Here is a 20184-nt window from a genome sequence, read left to right as displayed (position 1 = left end):
CATAGGTATTCTATACGAAGTATAAGCACAATATAGATGTTATTGTCATTATTATCAGGGGAATCAAGAATTTCGTAGGGTCTAAGATAAATGGTTTCTCTTTGAATATCCTCACAGATTTCTGCCGAAGATGCCAATGATGATGACCTTCTCGCTCCTGGTAGGCGTTCTAAGAAGTCTGAAAAAGCTCTGACCAAGTATGCTCTGGCTAAGAAGATCAGGAAGAAGAACCTACAAGTCAACACCAAGAAGGTCTTTGATGAAGAAGGAGAGGTGAGAAAAGTGGATTAACAGGGTCACAAGAAAATGGGAGTAGGAAAATAGGGAGGAGGGAGGTTGAGGAAGGAGAGGGGCAGATGCATTGATACGAGTGGTATAAGAAGTGTTTTTGAGAAAATAGGGAGGGGCAGAGGTTGAGGACCAGGGGGGCTTTTCATCAATATTTTGGTCCGACAAGTTGTCAGATCTGACAACTTTCCTGGATTCTGATTGGTTGAGAAGCACTGTTACTATAGTAACTGTCGGATAAAACAGGACTTGTTGGATAAATCGTCTGACAATTCCTTTCATGGAACGCTTCCCAGAGGGGCAGACGAAGGCTTTAGTATTAATACAGGTCACAGGAAAGTGTCGGGGAAAATAGGAGGGAGGAGGGGTAGGAGAGAAAAAAAACAATCGAAATCGAAAATGGTGAACGGTAGAAAGCGGTGATGATTTTTTTTTCTCTCCGCTCCACGACCGCTTCACGCTTCAACAAAGCTCGGCCGGTGTGACCAGGCCTTAATGGTAGCTAACAAGGTAGCAGGGCTTGCAGCAAATCCCCCTCCCTCCCCCCCAAAAAAGTAAATGAATGAAAAATGAAGGATTTCATTGTGGCTATCATAATGGCAAATTGATCACAATGAGGAATCCCTGATCCGACATAGTAGGAATTGTCATACTATACTGTTGAGAATTTATCTGGTTATTTTGTTTTATGTTTCATTTATTTTATTTATTTATTTATTCATAAGTCTTTTTTTAGTAGGGTGGCTCCATCAGTAATTGATATAGTGTAGTCCTTGGAGGCCCTACAACAAAAATATTAACATGTAACAAACATGAGTATAAAAAGTGTACAATGTAAGTTGAAACGAACAAACTAAGAAGAGAACAACACAAGGGGCCATTTTATAAATTAAGACTATTATAACGCCAAAATAAAAGACTAAATGAGGATTTGGATTGAGCATTTCTTAAAAAATTAGGTAGATTGTTGTTTGCCCATTTCTGTTTGAACTCTGGGCAAAATCAATCCTGTGCTTTGTGCACTACGAGTATGAATACTATGTACAGTTTCAGATTTTTTAAAGGTACTTAACAAATAGGCTGGATTTTTTTTTATTAAGAAAAACAGAAAATATCATTTTACACTTAAAATATTTCCATCTATCTTTGATGGGAACCCATTTCAGTTTGTTTGAATTAATCTGGGTAGGAGTTCTTAAATTGGATCCCAAGATTACCCTGGCCATTTTTTTGTGTTGTTTAATCATGATATTTTTTGTGTTCTGAGCACAACTTGACCAGGCATTGACTCTTTTTATCAGGTTGAAGGTCAGTGGCCACTAGCTCAACCCAATGTAGCATCTCGTCTCCATGGTGATGATGAGGAGGAGGATGGAGGAGGCATTGACATCGAGAAGGCCAAGAAGTTTATGGAGGAAGAGGATAAACACGATAAGCAACTCTTCAAAGATCGGATCAAGCAAAAGCACTTGGTAAGTACAAACTACATTTACTTATTATTAATACAATTTGATGTGAATTAATCCTGTGAGACAGTTATGATCTATAAAAAAAACAAAAATAAGCATTCTCTTTCATCCTTTGTTAAATTGCAGATAAATAGTGTGAGTTTTTTTGTTATTGATGCTATGGAAAGTGATTAAAATTAAACAATATTGATAATTGCAATAACCATTGTTGTAGGAAATCAAGATGTCTGTGTCAGTAGTGAAATTTGAAGTGACCAAATGTCATTGTTTAGTTTACCTAAATACATTTTTGTTTCTCAAACTCTAAGCCTCAGTTAAACATTTATCCCTTGTCTTGTAGAATTTATTCTGTCTCAACATCCATTATGCCAAATTGATTCTTTTATTCTATTCACAGGAAAGGAAGCTAAAGGAAAAGAAATTAAAGAAGTCAAACAGAAAAAAACAAGACAGTGATGATGAGGTAAATATGTACTTGACCTAAGGTGAAAATACGCATGATTGTGTTCTCACGTTTCGATTTATGTGATTTTTGTGTTCTTTTGAATTTATATTTCTGGGTAATTGCTGATTTTTTATTTGAACATGGTAGTAAATATCAACAAGCGTAGTGATTTCTCTTTTTAATATACAATGGTTCCCAGAATAAACGAAACCGAGATTTAGCGATCATTTATCATAACTTAATCATAAATAGAATCGACAATTGACCTACCAATTTAAAGCTTAGAATCTCCTCTTTCATCTGATATTACTTAGGTTATTTCTTATTCACGCATGAGTGAGCAAATACAATTTTAAGAAAGGATACCAAAAACTCATTTGGCGGGGGTTATCTGGCTTTCAAAAAGAAAACCACATTTCTGAAAAGTTCAATATCTGCTCTTTAATTTGGTACCAAAATTACAAAAAATGGTCGAGAAAAAAAAAGTTCTGTTCATTTGAAATAAGGCTTGTATTTCCATAATTTCATGAGATAAACGTGTTTTCACCGGTTTCCCACAGAAGCTTTCGCATGGTGAACAAAAGATTTAATGCATGGCTGATCGTCAACAAAACAGAGTGTCGAGAGAGTTTGAAAGCCATCCTAGAGAACCTCTTCATTTTATGAAATTATTGAAATTCAAGCCTTATTTCAAATGACCAGAACTTTGTTATTTCGTGACCATTTTCTGTAATTTAGGTATCAAATTAAAGAGGAGATATTGAACTTTTCAAAAAAGTGGTTTTCTTTTTGAAACCCAGATACCCCCCGCCAAATGAGTTTTTGATATCCTTTCTTCAAATTGCATTTGCTCACTCATGCGTGAATGAGAAATCTAAGTAATATCAGATGAAAGAGGAGATTCTAAGCTTTAAATTAGTAGGTCATTTGTCTATTTTATTTATGATTAAGTAATGATAAATGATCGCTAAATCTCGGTTTCGTTTTTTCTGGGACGCACTGTATAACTTCAAGGTTTTAAAAAGAATCATAAATGTGGTGGATTCACATTATGTTGTGCCATCTATTGATTGCAGCGAACAGGCCAATTGTCTAATTTTGCAGTCGACGTCACGCGCAGGCAGCGCACATTGCTATTGTCCTGTAATGCTTCAAAAATGAAAACCATATGGCAGGACTTCACCAAACACGGTCTAAATTTCCCAGACATAAGCAAGCAACTGTTTAACTTCGTGGTAGACATCACGCGCAGGCAGCGCACAGTGCTAGTGTACTGAATTGCTTCAAACGCGAAAACCATATGGCAGGAATTCACAAAAAAAATATGCAGGCAAAGTTCTCTCCCACCTCCTGGACCCAAGTAAACAGCATATCCGGTCGAGCTTTGTCGGCCAGCGCTGAATAATCGTGTGCATAAATTCACTTTAGTACTAGCGCATGCTACAGATGTCGACTTTTTCCCATGAGGCACTGCGAATGTTGGCCTGTCCGCTGCAACCAATAGATGGCGCACCGTACTGTACTTGATGCTAAAAATTCAATTTTGAAAGTCAGCGCAACAAATTCATGGGGATTGTGAGGTCCATGGATATGGACTGATGATAGAAATTGATGGGCTTGACTGAATGTTACCATCATATATCATGGCAACCAAATAACGGTTTATTTGTGGATTGGCAATAGGATGAAGGTTTCTGTCTGTAATTTTGAAATATTTTCATTAAAATTAAGGTGTTTGTCTTGGTTTAAGTCTGAGTTTTTCAAATTATTTTCATTAGGATGAAGGTGTCAGTCTTGGTATCAGTCTGGATGATCATCAAGAGTTTGATCCGATGAGCCTCCCAGATCCTGATGTCTACTCCGCTTTTGTTTCTGATGATGATGATGATAGGGATGCTCATTCTCACAAAGATGAAGAAGAGAGCAGTTCTCAGAAGCAATCACAAAAGTGAGTTCATATTTTTGTATTCACTTGTGAAGATGAAAATACTTTTTTTCATTTCAGAGACTATGTAATTTGATCTGGGTTTTAACAGATATTATAAGATCTGGAAAGTCAACGGGGACAAAAATTTAGAAAGTTGTGGTAATTGCAAGAAAATTTTAAGTAAAAAAAAAATCTCAAAGCAATGGAAATATCTACATGTCAAACTAATTACTGATGTGAGCTTTCCATTGCCATCACTGCATTCTCTGTTTACTTGACACTGACCCGTTTTCTGAAGTCCAGTATAACTTGGACCATGGACTCACTATGTGCTGAAACTATGGTAAGCTGAAATTGTTGAAAGTAAAAATGGAGGAAATATAAAAGCAATTATTGTGAGCTGTCAAGTTATTTTCATATCATTCAGGAAGAAATTTTGTGAAATATAACTTTTAAACATCAGGGACAAGATTTTGTCTTTAAAGGAGAAATATATTGATTATGAATGTGGTATTATTATATAATCAATGGAAAGGTAATGATGTGGGGATCATCAGTGGGTCATTCAAAAATACCGAAAATAATACAAAAAGGTGAAAATCGCCGATTAAAAAACGCTAAAATGCCCCTCCGAAATATGCCTCGCATCGGTCTCTGAATTTACTGGAATTTGATGACGTCACTGTCTGTACTAGAGGCGTGATTGGCTCTCCCACGTGAAGCTCCACTTGCATGCAAAACCTGTTGCGTGGGTACGTTTTCTCCACACTGTCACTGAATACTTCTATCACGAAATGAAAGAAAACCCAGAATTTTATCTAGATTTGGATTTTCAAATTGATGATTTTAAAGATGAAGAGAATGATGATGAAGTGAACAACACAGTGAGGTAGTTGGAGGTAAATAATGGGGGAACAATGCCGATGATTATGATGAAAATTCAACTTGCCTGACGATCACAAGTAAAGTCATGTACATGCCGATTCGCTACCAACTCATGCAGCTGCTGCTACAAGTGGTAGCTATACGTACACCGCGCGGGCCAAATTAAATCCATGAAAATGAATAACCACATCAGAGAGAGTCTATCATAAGAAGGAAAATAATGATATAACTGTACTTACAAACAAGTGAATAATCCGAATTAACCTGAAAGCAAATCAACTCAACGAATAGCAGCAGACGATATGCACCGACCATAAACTTCATGTGGCTGGGATAGATTGTCACTCGTTCTGTTAGATGTAATTTGTAACTCATTAATTTGACAAAATTACGAAACTCGGGGAATTATTTATATATATAAAAATATAGTAACATCTCTTATTATTTTTTGTATTACGATAAAACCTCTTTTGAAGGAAAACGTTGAGATAAACTAAAATTACTTTTAAATCCCCCCCCCCAACATGCGTAGCTTGTATGTCATTGCAAACAAACCATCGCAAACATGCACGTATTCCTTCCTTGCTGATTGAGAGCTGTGCAACACGTGCATAGATCTATTCTCTCAGTCTCAGCCAAGGCGAGCAAACAATACGGCATGTGTTGTTGTGATGGTTTGTTTACGATCACATAATGCTACGCATGATGGGATGATCTTTTACATCTAATTTTAATTTACCCCAACGTTTTCCTTCCAAACAGGTTTTATCATAATTCAAAAAATGATAAGAGATGTTACTATATTTTTATATAGAATAATAATTCCCCGAGTTTCGTAATTTTGTCAAATTAATGAGATAAAAGTTACATCTAACAGAACGAGTGACAATCTATCCAGTCACATGAAGTTTATCGTCAGTGTATATGCCATATCGTCTGGTACTATTCGTTGAGTTGATTTGCCTTCAGGTTCGGATTATTCACATGTTTGTAAGTACAGTTACATCATTTTCCTTCTTATGATAGACTGTCTGGATGTGGTTATTCATGTTCAGCATGAATTCAATTTGGCCCGCGCGGTGTAGCTAGCACTTCCAGCAGCATTAATTGGTAGCGAATCGGTATGTACATGACTTTACTTGTGATTGTGTTGCAAGTTGAATTTTCATCATCATCATCATCGGCGTAATTCCCCCAATTTACCTCCAACTACGTCACTGTGTTGTTTCACTTCATCATCATTCTCTTCATCTCAAAATCATCAATTTGAAAATCCAAATCTAGATAAAATTCTGGGTTTTCTTTCGATCATTTCGGGATCGAAGTATTCAGTGACAATGTGGAGAAAATGTACCCTTGCAACAGGTTTTGCATGCAAGTGGAGCTTCACGTGGGAGAGCCAATCACGCCTCTCGTACAGACAGTGACGTCATAAAAAAATCCCCAATTTCGCGGACGTAATTCTGCGTGTTTGAAGCATTCAGAGAGAGAGAACTTTAAACTATCAATTAACTGAGTTTCATCCGTCTCCATGATAAATGATGTACACCATCGTGTTCTCCTTATTTTCTCCTTTATTGTGATATATGATTCTCCAGTTTTACGATTTTCAATATATTTCTACTTTAAAGGCCCTTTCATGTCCTGTTCTTTCATTATTAAATTTGTCAATTTTTCTTCGTCCTAGGAAATCGAAATCCTCATCAAGCCCAACCAAGAGGAAAACAGTCAAAGAGAAAAGCGAGAAGAAGAAAAAGAAACGGAAGATGATGGATGTAGAGGATGATGTTGCCATGGATACAGGATTATCATTAGAGGATGATGAACAATTAGCACTCCATATGCTCTCTGTTAATAGATTCTGAGATCAAGTGGAGATATTGACTGTATTTAAATCATGACGACATATTTGAATCACATGCGACAGTCAGCTGATCATGATTTCACTTTTGTTGGAAGACTGACGAATGGCCTTCCATACATAGGGGTGATTTCATATCAGGGGATGTCGCAAAATAATTTGATATTTATGATCCATTGCAAATATCAATAGTAAATCTACAGGATCAATTGAAACTTGAAGCTCATCAATTTCTTTTTCCTGTTGTAAGAAGCTGACAAGTATTACAAGCAAATGCAAATTAACAGTAAAAACTGTAACAAGTCTTGTGATTAATTTGGGGAAACATGTTTCGTAAATGATTGTAAGTTTCATGCAACACACCTCTAATCTAGGGCCTGTTTCATAAAGGACTTGCATCTATTGTAACCTTGCCATTATGGCAACTACCATGGAAACCTTGATTATGATTGGCTGCCGAGCCCTATTACCATGGTAGTTGCCATATGGCATGGCAAAGTTACAACAGTTGCAAGTCCTATATGAAACGGGCCCCTGGTGAACACCTCCAAACGGTAGGCGTGTTTCATCAAGGTGTTTTTCTAAAATAGCAATGACTTTATGAATGACTTGAATGTGAAAAGCCAATTGGATGCTCGGTCAGTTTCTAATCTACTCAGCGAAAATTGAAATATGCAGACTTTGATTAAAATTCTGAATTGTTATGAACATCATAAATGCAAAACACATTTCGTCTACAATCTTACAGGCATTGTCATGGCTCTTCAAGTCATGGTCATTCATATGCAATTTCTTTCACAAAACAATATGGGCAAGGCTATAGGAAATGTCGAAAAATATGTTTGACATTTTCCATTGTTGTACCATTTTTGCAAAAGAAATCTGAGGCGAACGCTTTCAAATCATTGACTTATCTATTTGAAGATGATGAATGGAAGGGTATTAACAATGTATGTTGAAATAAATATTTATATTATCCAATGATGAGATGTGCATGTTCCTATTGTTTGCCATTCATATAAGTTGAATAGAAAAAGCATTTAAGTGAATTGTTTGCTCCCAATAATATATGAACTGGAAAGCCAAAGAAACCTGATAATCAAGAGTGGTGGACTTAAATGTATCCAGGGCTATTTTTTTTTTGTAAATTGTCACTCACTCAATCCTCATTCACTCCTCACTCATTTTCCACTCCAAACTTTCTCATTCATTGACAATAACATATTTTTAAGGTATATATGTGAGTGGTTTGAATTGTACAAGGATGCAAAGAAAACACGTTTGGTGTAAGCTTTTGGTAAATTCTACTTTACATTGCTGTAACAAAAAAATAAGAGAAAAAGTAGTTTCAAAGATAATCAGCATCGAGATAACCTAGACTTGGTTTAAACTTGGTTTAAAATTAATCATGAGAATAGCTCCTATAAGAAATAACTACACAGTCAAATAAGTCATGTTGTGGGAAAAAAAAATACAAGAATTTGCATTAATAGAAAGAGGGACACCAAGATTTGATTTAGTTATTAATACACTGCATATTTAATTCAAACATAAGAAAAAATAACACAATTTACAATGCAATAACATACACATGTATGTAATGCTCGACAATACAAAGTGTGTCAATAAGTAGCTAATACAGCAGGGGCTTGAGGTGCAGTAACATCCAAACTCGATGTCATCGCCTGTGAATAGTAACGACAACTACACATAAATTTAATAAGTAACTTGAGTTTGTTTCCTGATTGCAGAAGAAGAGTGGGGTTGGATTCGTAACATCTTGAAAATCCAGATTTCCATGTGATATTCAAAATTGCAAAGGTGAACTGCAGATTCGTCTATTGCCAACTCGTCCACTCATCACATGGTCTACCTTCATTTAGTCTAATGCCATTCCGTCCATAAACCTTTCCTCTAACAACCAGGATATTTGGTTCATTAATCACTTCATCTAATCACTAGTTCGTCGATGACCATTTCGTCTAATACCCATTTTCTTTTCATTCATTTCACCCAATTACCACTTATCCAAATGGTTTATGGACTTAATGGCTATTGGACCAACTAGTTATTAGACGAAATGATGAGTAGATGAAATGGCAATTAGACCATGTGGATAGTGGACGAATTGATGATAGACAAAATGATAGTAGACGAGTTGGTAATTCGACCAATTGGAAATAAACCATTGCAAATCCTGCTGGAATCTTCAACATGTACACTAAATCTTGCATGTGTGTGGTCATGTTTGGTAAAAACTACACAAGTTTGTATTCACTTATAATATTTGCAGATGGTCCAATTTTCTGATCATCTATACACCATCATGACTAAATCCACTTGGTCTACTATCACTTTGGTCCAATTGCCGGTTGGTCTATCGTTCAGTCTTAGGCCCAGATATTCTACTTCCCAATACATGTATGTCTTCTTACGTTTTTACACTTTTCAACTTAAAATCTCATAATGCAAACTAATTGGTGAATGGCCAAGTTGACAAATTCGACACAGTGGGAATAGCCTGACCAGATATGAGACAATTAGACAAAATAGACATTGGACTTGGTGGCAATTAGAACAAATGGTTAGTAGACAAACCAGTCGTACAGAGATGACCTAGGATTACAGCGTGTTGGATGAGACCAAACATACAGTGGGTGTGGACCAAGTGGCAATTTACTGCTACATACAGTTGCTATTAAAAAGGGATTATCTTCTTGAACCCCTAGTACTGTTCTGGATATACAAGGGACAAAGAAAATTTATCTGTACAATATCATTTGGGCAAGTTTTGCCCACACTAGGAAAATATAAAAAGTCACTCATGAACAGACAGGAAGCAAAAACATACAAATGTTTTGATTTTTTTTTAACTCATCACACGTTGGGAGGTTCATGTGAATTTAGCTTTTTAGCTTGAAGCATCAAGATTAGAATGCAAGTAACAAACTGTTGCCTCACAGCGTGTAGAATCATTAAATACATTTTAAGATGGCGTTTTAGTTAATCAGTGCCAACAACAAATCTCCCCACAAATTCTTTTATTTTATTGGATGTAGTACACCAACTAAAAGAAGCAAAGGTACCAATATCAAAGAAATTTTTGAAATGTGTTTGACTAATATTCAAAAGGATTGCTATGAGATATGAATAAACCATTTAATATTTAATTTCACCAGTCCTAGTAAAGCCCACCTCACTATGGAACTGACTGCAAATGAATTTTAAAAAGAAAAATGTGATGATTCTAAATATTCACGAGGTAAATTTGTTCGACTTACTGTAAATTACTGTATGAATAGGTATATCGAGATTGCACATTACAATATAGCCTATCAGGTTCTAGACAACGGCAAAAAGGCAGAGAATCGCAGTGCCACCGATCATAGCTGGCCTGGGAACGGTATACGATTTGGCTTGCTCTCTCTCTGGTTGACCATTCTGGTTCTTGTCCAAATACGATTGAATTTTTAAGAATTAAATTCAGTTGCAGTCATTTGCACAGCGTGGTGTAGGTTTAAAGTGCTTGGAATACAAGATACCTATAATATCATTTTTGTCCAATGACAATGAAAGTTTCATAATGACAAGTTGCTGGGTCAGACAAATATGATGGACCTAGCAACTTAATCATAGTGGGAGGTACTTGACATCAGACAAGTTGTCAGGGTCCCTTTGCAGAAAGAGTTGCAATCAATCGCAGCTCTAAAATTCATGCGTAAATTGATTTTCAACCAATCAACAGCGCGCATTTGGGACTTGCGATTGATTTTTTGGCTTGCGTTTTATAAACGCAACCCTTTCTGCAACGGGCCCCAGATCTGATAACTTCCCTTTGCTTGATTGGCTGAAAAGCTCCGATGTTGGACAATTATTTTGGCAACTTCTCTGTGCCGACAAATTTAATGAAATGGTCTACTAGAAATAATACCTGTACTTGGCTACTTGTCATAGGTGAACTAATCCTTGCTTTCAGTTGGATACCATTAAAAATAACGAAGACCGATAATTAAAGGGTCAAATTAAATCCTCCTGTTGACTGACAATGCATGAAATTCTTGTGAGTCATTGTTTCAATGAAATACATATATACTAGTTCTTTCAGTCCTTTTTATTTGATTCAAATCTGCAACTTGTACGATACATCCACTTCTATTAAAAAAAAAAACGGCTACTCTCATGCGATGAAAGGAATAATATTGCTGATGCGGATTCAGTCCTCTTGCTATGACGATCCTTTCCCCGCTGCTGCCTGCCGCCGTTTCACATCCCAGTTAAAGACACGTGCCATGTCTAAATTTGTGGAGTTAAGGAAAACTAATTTGCAAAGACAGGATTTCTTGGGATAAGAATATTCCTTCCTATGTGATCACCTACCAACGTTTTGTCAAACAGTCTGAAAACTGTCTACATACAAGTTACAACCGAAAGGATGGCTGCACAATTTTACATGAATGGCTTTTTTCAACAATGTCAAAATATACATGTATAACAAAAAAAAATAATAATCATAATACTTTCGGGTATTTATATTGAGCACATATCCACCTTGCTGGGTGATTTCTGCCATTACCCATTTACATTAAGGGCACGTCGTGGTCTAGTGGTTCTGACTCTCACCCTTCAAACAGAGGGTCATGGTTTCAAATCCTAGCCATGGCATAGTTTCCTTCAGCAAAAAATTTATCCACTTTGTTGCACTCAACCCAGGTGAGATGAATGGGTACCCGGCAGGATTAATTCCTTGCATGCACTGAGCACTGGTGATGGTAGCTCGAGCTAAAGCCAGGGTACAATAGCAAGCACTTTTGATCCCTCAGAAAAAAAGCGCTATATAAATCCAGCTATTATTATCATTATTATTATTACATCCTTTAATGCAAAAAAAAAAGGGGGCTATTCCACGGTTACTCACGTTACATTTGGAGACACCTTGACTCATACTTGGAGCTGTAACTCTGTTATTATTGATAGGAACTAAACATCTCCTTATAACAACAAAGTACACAGTCTGACTATCCTTTGTATAAAAACAAAACTTGGGAAATTCTATTATGCTCCTGGCAAACCTTTGGAATGTGTCGGTTACTCACGTTACATGATTTGGACCAACCTGTGGAATAGGCTGTTCTAACCAAATAGAAAAACTGTTGGCCAATCTTGAAAAGGCTCTGCTGTGGTAAAGGATACTGACTTCAGTGGTGGTGTACTGGTCCCTGAGAAAGTCCAGGTCCTTGTCAACCTGAGTCTGGCTCTCTGTTGCTGCTTTCAGGTTCTTGGAGAGGAGAGCCTCGGCATCAGACAGTTCATACTCCAGCATCACATTAGCCTGAAGGAGAGGAGGGGCATACACATTATTAATTATTCCAACTTGATTCTTCTGTACATTGCACTGTAAAGAGCACCCCAAGAAAATCACTACAAGATTGCCACATTACCATGAGCACCAGCAACACCTGACACCGTACAAACCTCTCCAAGACAGCATATAAGTTGCTCTTTGGGAGAGTAAGTTCACTTATTCTTTGGTTAGGTGCTGCCCCCATTGCAAGAGACTACATTTGCAAAGGCAAGTGTAGTCAAACTTGGGTCATTCTTGCTATTCATAGTTACAAAAAATTGGAGATCATTTGATCAGAGTCGAAAACCCCTTAGCAAAAATGTTACAACACTCATTTTTTCCCTGTCACATTGCAGAAACCCCCTAAGGCTTGCCAAGAAGCATTCGCTATTAGAGTAGAGACATTTTTTTTGCACTGCAGCAACAAGCAAAAATTTGGAGTCGAGGGCCTTCCCCTCTGAGGTGATGCACAGTAAGATGTTGCTACAGGCGTTTCTACCAGGCCTCTCAGTTCATCCTAAAGCTTCACTACTTGGTTTGTATATCACATAATAACATAAGCTCTTAAAGGGGAAGTTCACCCTGACAAAAAATTTATTGTAAAAATAGCAGAAAAAATAATAAAAAATATTGCCGAAGGTTTGAGAAAAATTCATCAAATAATTAAAAAGTTATTAGAATTTCAATTATTTGATTTGTGACGTCATATGCGAGCAGATACATAGCGAATGGTAAAAAATCAAATAAATGTCATTTTCTCAGAAAATATAAAATGTTTTTCACTCTACCTTTTGTATATCAATAGACAAATCATTTCACACCCGATCATGAATAGAAAACAAAATTAAGTCATCAGGAACCATACAAAATTTGAAATTCATGCATTTTATATCACATAACACATGGGGCAGCTGCTCGTCTATGACGTCACAAATCCAAAACTTTGAACTCTAATAACTTTCTTACTTTTTAACGGATTTTCCTGAAACCTTCACCAATATTTTTTACTATTTTTTCTGCTATTTTTACAACAAAGTTTTCTTCAGGGTGAACTTCCCCTTTAAATGAATAAATTCATATTCCTCAAAGAGTTCACAATGAGTTAAGATATGAATTAGGTCTGTTTTATCGCGCTTAAACGTCTGCGCACACGGTATTCAACGCATAACCTCATTAATGACCACAATAGCCCGACTGCGACTGAACACGATCTGACCAATGCACTGATGCATGTGTTTATGCAAGTGGGAAATATAGTTTGATTTTTGTAGAAACTAAAATCTTTGAAAAAAACACCCTGTTGAACTAGAAACTGATACTGGTGGTGAACCCTGACTTACCCCTAGCCACAGACAAACTTTCTTGGTAGGTAGTATAGTAGCCTTGGCATACACTTGGTCTGATAAAAGAAACTGTGTCTTTAACTCATCTTCAGAACCCTAGGACAAAATGAAATGTAACAATTTCATAGCAGCATAACTGAGATATGAAATACATTTACATCACTCAACTGCAGAATTATTAAAGAATAATCTGTTACAAGTAATATAATTTGAAAAGAGCGTGTAACAATAAAGTAATAATGAAAATTCTTTAAATAAGTTACATAAAAAAACACTGAAAACAAGTTTGATGATAAACACCGAATACATAACTTTGATCATGCATGCTCATCTTTCAAAAAAGGATTTCTTTTTATACAAGTAAAAAATCAAAGAGCTGCATAATGTCTACATCATGTAATGTATTATTATTATTTGTTTGGCGTCACCTGTGCCTGGGAGGCGAAAAGCGAACTGAATCACTATGACCCGCAGGTCTCTCCTCCCGATATAACTGATTTGGGGGAATGCAGGTGGACCACTACACCGGGGTTTCCCCCTACTCTTATACGAATAGTGCAGTGGGTTCTTAACGTGCAAAGGTGGTGACTCTCCTGTACAAGAGTTTTTTTTTGTTTCAAAGTAATTTGTTTTATAGGGTAACTAAAATGAAGGGTATATTTACCTGTTTACTTTGTAAATGTTTGACAATGTCTAAAGTTGTTCTAATATCAGGAATCTGGCCCTTTAATCTGTGATAAGAGATAGTAAATGATTAAAATATTTGTATTCAAGATAAACAAATTAATAAAAATCAATCATTCACAATCATATTCCTTGAAAATGAAAGTATAGATTCACTCAAGATGGCTTCTTTTTACTCACTTTTATGCAACCAATCCAGAATAAAGAAGTTTAAAATGGGTGTCAGAAATCAGTTCTTATTTTCTCAATTATTAACGTGATTTCAGGTGGCTTCATACATCTATTTGTCATTCATAAATTTCACATATGCAGCCATTAAAAAAAAATCTATGGTAAAAAGAAATTCATCAACAAGCCAACAACTAAAACATGGGGTTATTAATTATTCCACTGTATGTAAAGAAAATAAGAGACAAACACACCTTCTCTTTTTCTGCAATAAATTCATTTCCATGAATTTATACTTTTGATGCTGTTCTTCTAATCTCTTCAACACAATCTCAGCAGACTCATTCTGGGGTTTCTGCATAAAACTGTCTACATCTTCCTGTAAATCAAATTGAAATATGGAAGAAAACAATTCATATTTTCTCAACATCTTGATTTTTATTTTCATCTTATTTTTATTTGTTTTCTAGGGCCTCATTCATTTTTTTACTTTCTCAAATTTCAAACTCTATTTTTCTTCAGATCATGTTGACTAAGTAACAGCAAAGAAATTACTAAATTTTTAAATTCTGGAGACCTCTGCAATAGCTCCAGAACTATAAAATGTGGGATGAACAAAGTTTTTTCAGACCATTTTTCAAAACCATGCGGGCTTAATTGCCTTGAATAGCAATGAGCCAAAGATCAGGGCACAGGAACATTGTGCCGTGTTCTCTCTTTTTTTTTGGGGGGGGGGGCATTTTCAATTGTGCAATAATTTGGCAATGGCAGATTGCCAGCCAGACAACTGAAACCAAAGTGTTTTGTTTGTCTCGCTGAGCAAGTTATCAGCCCATTGACATAGACTACCAAAGTGTGACATCAGTTGCCATGGTGCCATGGCAGGCTGGTTCTAAACAGAGTCGCAGCTGATGGTCGTCTGGCTCATATGAAAAATAGGGTGCAAGCGATCATTCGGATTGCAGCCATATTCTATGAGAAACACACGCTTTCATTCCGGGTTCATTTGTTTAGAACCAGGCCGCCATGACACCATCATGGCCTCGGTACTCTATTGTGCAACTGCTTTCCATGTCCATACGATACAACTTTTAAAAAAGCCAAGCTCAAGAATAAGATTGTGCTGCTCACATCATCATCAACAAATTCTTCTTGCAATTCCAAAAGTTTAATTTTTAAAACACTTGCCGATTTTTAAAAACATGTTGTAAATGAGGAATGATCCTAAGCTTATATTTTTCTCAAGTTCAGACAAATATTAAAATCTGTAGCGTAGGCACAGGAAATGAGTTATGAGTTTCTAATTCCAATTTCCAAGCCTGCACTCCTGCAGCTAGGCCTGGGCTTGTTTACATGCAAAATATCTAATTTTTTCTTGGGGGCAAAAGTTTCAGGTTTTTTGGTGGTACACACTACACGCAAATGAATAGAAAGGAAGACCTGGCTTCGTTGAGAGTAACCTTACGTACGTCGTTAGTAAATGATTTTTCCTCTCTAGAAGCCTCCTGGCTAGCCACACATGGAGATGTAACTGAGAACAACATGAACAAGGTTATATCATAACCTTGTTCATTGATTGAATGAGTGCTCCGAGTAGAGTCCGACGCGGCTGCACACTACTTCATAGTCATACCGTCTTCCGACTAGCCAGGAGGCTTCTAGAGAGTAAAAATCATTTACTAACGTAACTTACTCTCACACAAAGCCAGGGCTTCTATTCTATACATGTGCGTGTAGGAAGCCAAAACCTGAAACTTTCGCCCCCGAGATTTTTACTTTCTCTCTAAAACATCAAGCCCTAAATCATGTACATAGGATACAACTTCATTTCCGACATTTCTATCACTATGGATTTTATTTTTAGACAAGAATTCATTAAAAAATGACAAAAATATCATGAAAAGAAGGAAGAGACTTGCCCGATGTTTACCCCGCCATCTTGTTTTCTATTGTTCTTCACCCACGTTACGCGACGCAAGCGTCCGTATCGTGGTTGTATCCCATGTAGGGGGCCTAGAGGCTAGACTCTAGTCCTAGAATCTAGGCTACTGATGATTTTAGGGCTAGACTCTAGATCTTTTAGAGAGAAAGTAGAAATCTCGGGGGCGAAAGTTTCAGGTTTTGGCTTCCTACACGCACATGTATATAATAGAAGCCCTGGCTTCGTGTGAGAGTAAGTTACGTTAGTAAATGATCCCGGGGGGCCACTTCCATTCACAAGTGGATACCATGCGCGACCATGGGGTCTCGAAAAGCACCCTAAACACGTAATTTCCATATTCTGAAAATGCACCCCTTAACAAGTATTGGCGTGTGAAACCCTACATGTACCTTTAACAAGTATTGGAAACAAACGATACTCTTGGCAATTATTCCCTGAAATGAACCCCTAAACAAGTACAGGAAAGTTTTATTGTTCCTTCGGTCGTCGGCTTTACCTTATTTGGTTTAGTACGACCCCACTACACCTCGCGCAAATCGGACTCTAAACACGAAGTGTTGGGGGCAAAAAGGACATCCTTTATAAAACATTTGAATTTTGTTTTATCATCCCCGCAAATTCGACCCTAAACACGTAATTTTCCTAGCGAAATAGATACCCTTTTTTCATTATTTTTGTGTTTTTGACACCCTTATCACGTACGTAACGTGATAGCCCTATGCCCCTATCATGAAAAAGACATTCTTTTTACACTTGTTCACTGCTACCACCCTGCCTGTGGGGAATCTAGAGGTAGGACTATGGTATGCCAATGTTGTACAGAGCACACACTTTAAAAAATCATTAAAATATCACTTTTGTGACCAAAATTACTAATTTCCATACAGTTGCAATTTATTTTTCATTAGTAATTGGGAATAATTTTTTCATTTACCAGAGCGCTCAAAAACTTGAATTTTGGGCATATATTTGTGTACGCCCTCTATTGGTGGAAAGTAATATGGCAAGGATATTTCATTTTTTAATTAAGAAAAAAATTATTTAAAGAATCAAATTTAAATAAGAGCCAAGTTGTATGAATAATAGATGTAATGGAAACTGTCAGTGTAAAAAATCAAGCATTTGCCCCAAAGAAAAAGAGAAAATAAGCCAAACATTGCCACCCTTATTTTGCCACACATGGAGATATAACTGAGAACAAGGTTATATTATAACCTTGTTCATTAAATGAGTGCCTTTTTACGTGTTTTTTTGGTCGCACATGGTATCCACTCGTCAATGTAAGTGGCCCCTCCGGATAAATGATTTTTTTTCTCTAGAAGCCTCCTGGCTACTTCCGACCGCTTGTCCTCCCTTTCTCATGGCGAATTGTCATTTACGGCGATACGAGGGGCCCGTTTCTCAACACCGTCATAAGTCTAACTTCTTGACTAAATCGGAGATAGTGAGCTACTTGTCCACTAACCGTTTCACGAAGCCCTCTTTACCAAGATCGGGTACAATAACTTCACTAAATATTTATGACACCTCCGAACCTGTCACAACTTCTTTCTTAATGACGTATGGCATCACGTGGGTAGACTATGACATGCAAAAGTGCCGAGAAATTAGAAAATTATAATCTTACGCAATCAACCATAGAGGTTGAAATTAAATCCCAAAACAAGTGGGATAATGCATTCGATGATCATTGTTGTTGGTACAACGCCACAAAACAAGAGCTGTTCACACTCAAGGATATCTGATGCCTCAATCAAGGACCCAACAACATCAATGCTCCTTCTTCCCCAGAACAATCAAGATGTGGAACACTCTCCCAGTAAATGTTGCGACAGCACCATCAACCGAAGCCTTTCGTCTGAAACTGACGAAAGGCAACAACAGCTAGATCAATACCTGTTTTTACTTGCACCATGTATATATTTGGCACATGCACTTTATCCTTGTGACACACACCTCACCAAGTTCTGCAAGAATCTTCAGGATTGAAGGAAGCAGACTACACAGAAGAAGAAGAAGAAAACCATTCATTTTGAAATAGTAAAATAATTTAATCGATAAAAATTCTACCATGTCAGGCCATCCATAACTGGACTTGTATTTGTTGTTTTCAGACCCTATTGACATTTGGATAAATTCTAATCTCTAATTTATGCATAGAATTTGTCAAATCGTAAGATCGGTATCAAAGATTTATAAAAAAAAAATGTTAAACTATATTTCGATGATGTTTGGAATCGTAAAACATTGTATAATTATAATTTTACAAATAAAACCGTTATGGTTTACTTTCGTAAACTATTAAAATTGGATATCCCGGGGGTACCCATCTCAACGACCACATGTGATAATTTTAGTCGTGAAATAAATTATTCATAATTCAATTTTCAGCAATGGAATGCCCCAGACTTCATGGTCTAAGTATGTATGATGCATAATTTACCTTAGACCAAAAGCTTCGGTCTCTGTTTTGTTGGTTGTTCAGCTGAACTTCGTTGGCTTCACTCACCAAATACAGAGACCGAAGTTCTAGCGCGATCTGTACAGGGGACTCAATGGCCATATGTTTATGTACTTAAGATCAGATAAAACAGGGAAGTGAATTTGCGCGACAGCCGAGGTAAGTCACTGTTTTTGTTCCTTTTAACTTCATTTTTCTCTGTTTTTTGGCAATTGATGCCAAGAAGGAATATAAATTTGCACTCTGGTCACTATAATTTTCGAAATTTTTATTCATTAAAGACAAAAATTGAAAAGCCCCGACGGGGGGATTTTGCATTGCAAGTCCCCTAATGGTGGCTGCACGATAGCGAGCCGTCTGTGTACGAGGAGAAATAAAAAAAAAAATGTTAAAAAACTCCTCGAAACAGACGGCTGCCAGCTGTCTAAATTTACCTGTGCTATTATTTTTAAAAGATGTAATTCCCAATTCATCACAATATTTGCAATTTTGTCATAATTTTTCTTTTTGAAAATTATGCTATTTTGTGACAAAGCCTAAGGCTACGTCTCGTCTGCTCTTTTTACCCAATTACCGATAGTATTGATATCAAGGTATTTTAGTTAGGAAGCCTTTCGTGAAACAGGTTAAGTAAGATTGGAACTAACTCCGTGGGTTTGTGGATAAAGATATGACTAACTTGTCCAGGTGTTGAGAAACGGGCCCCTGCATTACTTAGCATAGATCTAGGCTACCGTAGACGGGTTTTAATGTGGAAACTGGAATGAAGATGTAGGCCCTACGCCTACGGTATTGTAAGCGATAGACCCGGGCGATAGACTCTGGATCTCCATTTAATTCACGATTAGCAAGCGCTTAAACCGCCTTAAGAAAATATCTATACGCTTAATAAGACACTATAAATTACATATAACTTTCTAAAATTACTTACAACGAATACAGCCTCAGGAATGCCAGCGGGTTTTGCAAGGTTTTTCTCACTGTCTCCAGCCATGTTTAGAAATTAGAGATCAGAATGAGCGCAGAGGGCGGGCAGCAAAACTTTTTTTGGGGAAAAAATAAAAGGAGAAAAAATGGGGGGGGGGATCCCATCACCCATCAGCATGGGCGGAAATCCCAGGGGGACAGGGGGGACGTGTCTCCCCTACTCAAAATAGTAGGGGGACGCAATATCAAATGTCCCCCTACTATTTGTGGTCTTTTATGATGGCAAGAAATACATCATTCATGTATTTGAGGACGAGATGACTTTACTTTTATGATGATAAGCCTTGTTTTTTGCTTGTCAATTTCTTATTAGTCAAAATGACCTTAAATTTTGGGGGTGATAACCGTTTTTTTTTTTTTTGCTTGTCATATTTTCCAGCCCC

General features: G+C 36.9%; 2 protein-coding genes across 2 annotated transcripts in view; one reads left to right on the top strand and one right to left on the bottom strand.

Annotated features, from left to right (window-relative positions):
* Positions 1-7325, top strand: part of LOC121413868 (probable ATP-dependent RNA helicase DDX10) — a 36218-nt gene extending 28893 nt beyond the window's left edge. The window contains exons 12-16 of the mRNA XM_041606845.1: positions 118-273; positions 1590-1760; positions 2155-2220; positions 3981-4150; positions 6702-7325. Coding sequence (XP_041462779.1) covers positions 118-273; positions 1590-1760; positions 2155-2220; positions 3981-4150; positions 6702-6879 — 741 coding nt within the window. The 3' untranslated portion in view covers positions 6880-7325. The remainder of the gene's footprint in view (positions 1-117; positions 274-1589; positions 1761-2154; positions 2221-3980; positions 4151-6701) is intronic.
* A 1065-nt stretch (positions 7326-8390) lies between these two features.
* On the bottom strand, positions 8391-19815 carry LOC121413867 (prefoldin subunit 3-like). Its single transcript, XM_041606844.1, has 6 exons — positions 19746-19815; positions 14666-14790; positions 14224-14290; positions 13557-13655; positions 12066-12204; positions 8391-11168 (listed from the first exon to the last, which is right to left on the bottom strand). Exons 1-6 carry the CDS (start codon positions 19806-19808, stop codon positions 11101-11103), a joined length of 561 nt encoding a protein of 186 aa, XP_041462778.1. The 5' UTR covers positions 19809-19815; the 3' UTR covers positions 8391-11100.
* Positions 19816-20184: the final 369 nt, after the last annotated feature.

Source organism: Lytechinus variegatus, chromosome 4, assembly GCF_018143015.1.
Source record: "Lytechinus variegatus isolate NC3 chromosome 4, Lvar_3.0, whole genome shotgun sequence".
NCBI lineage: Eukaryota > Metazoa > Echinodermata > Echinoidea > Temnopleuroida > Toxopneustidae > Lytechinus > Lytechinus variegatus.
The sequence above is the reverse complement of the archived record's forward strand: the minus strand, read 5'-3'. Positions and strand labels throughout refer to the sequence as shown.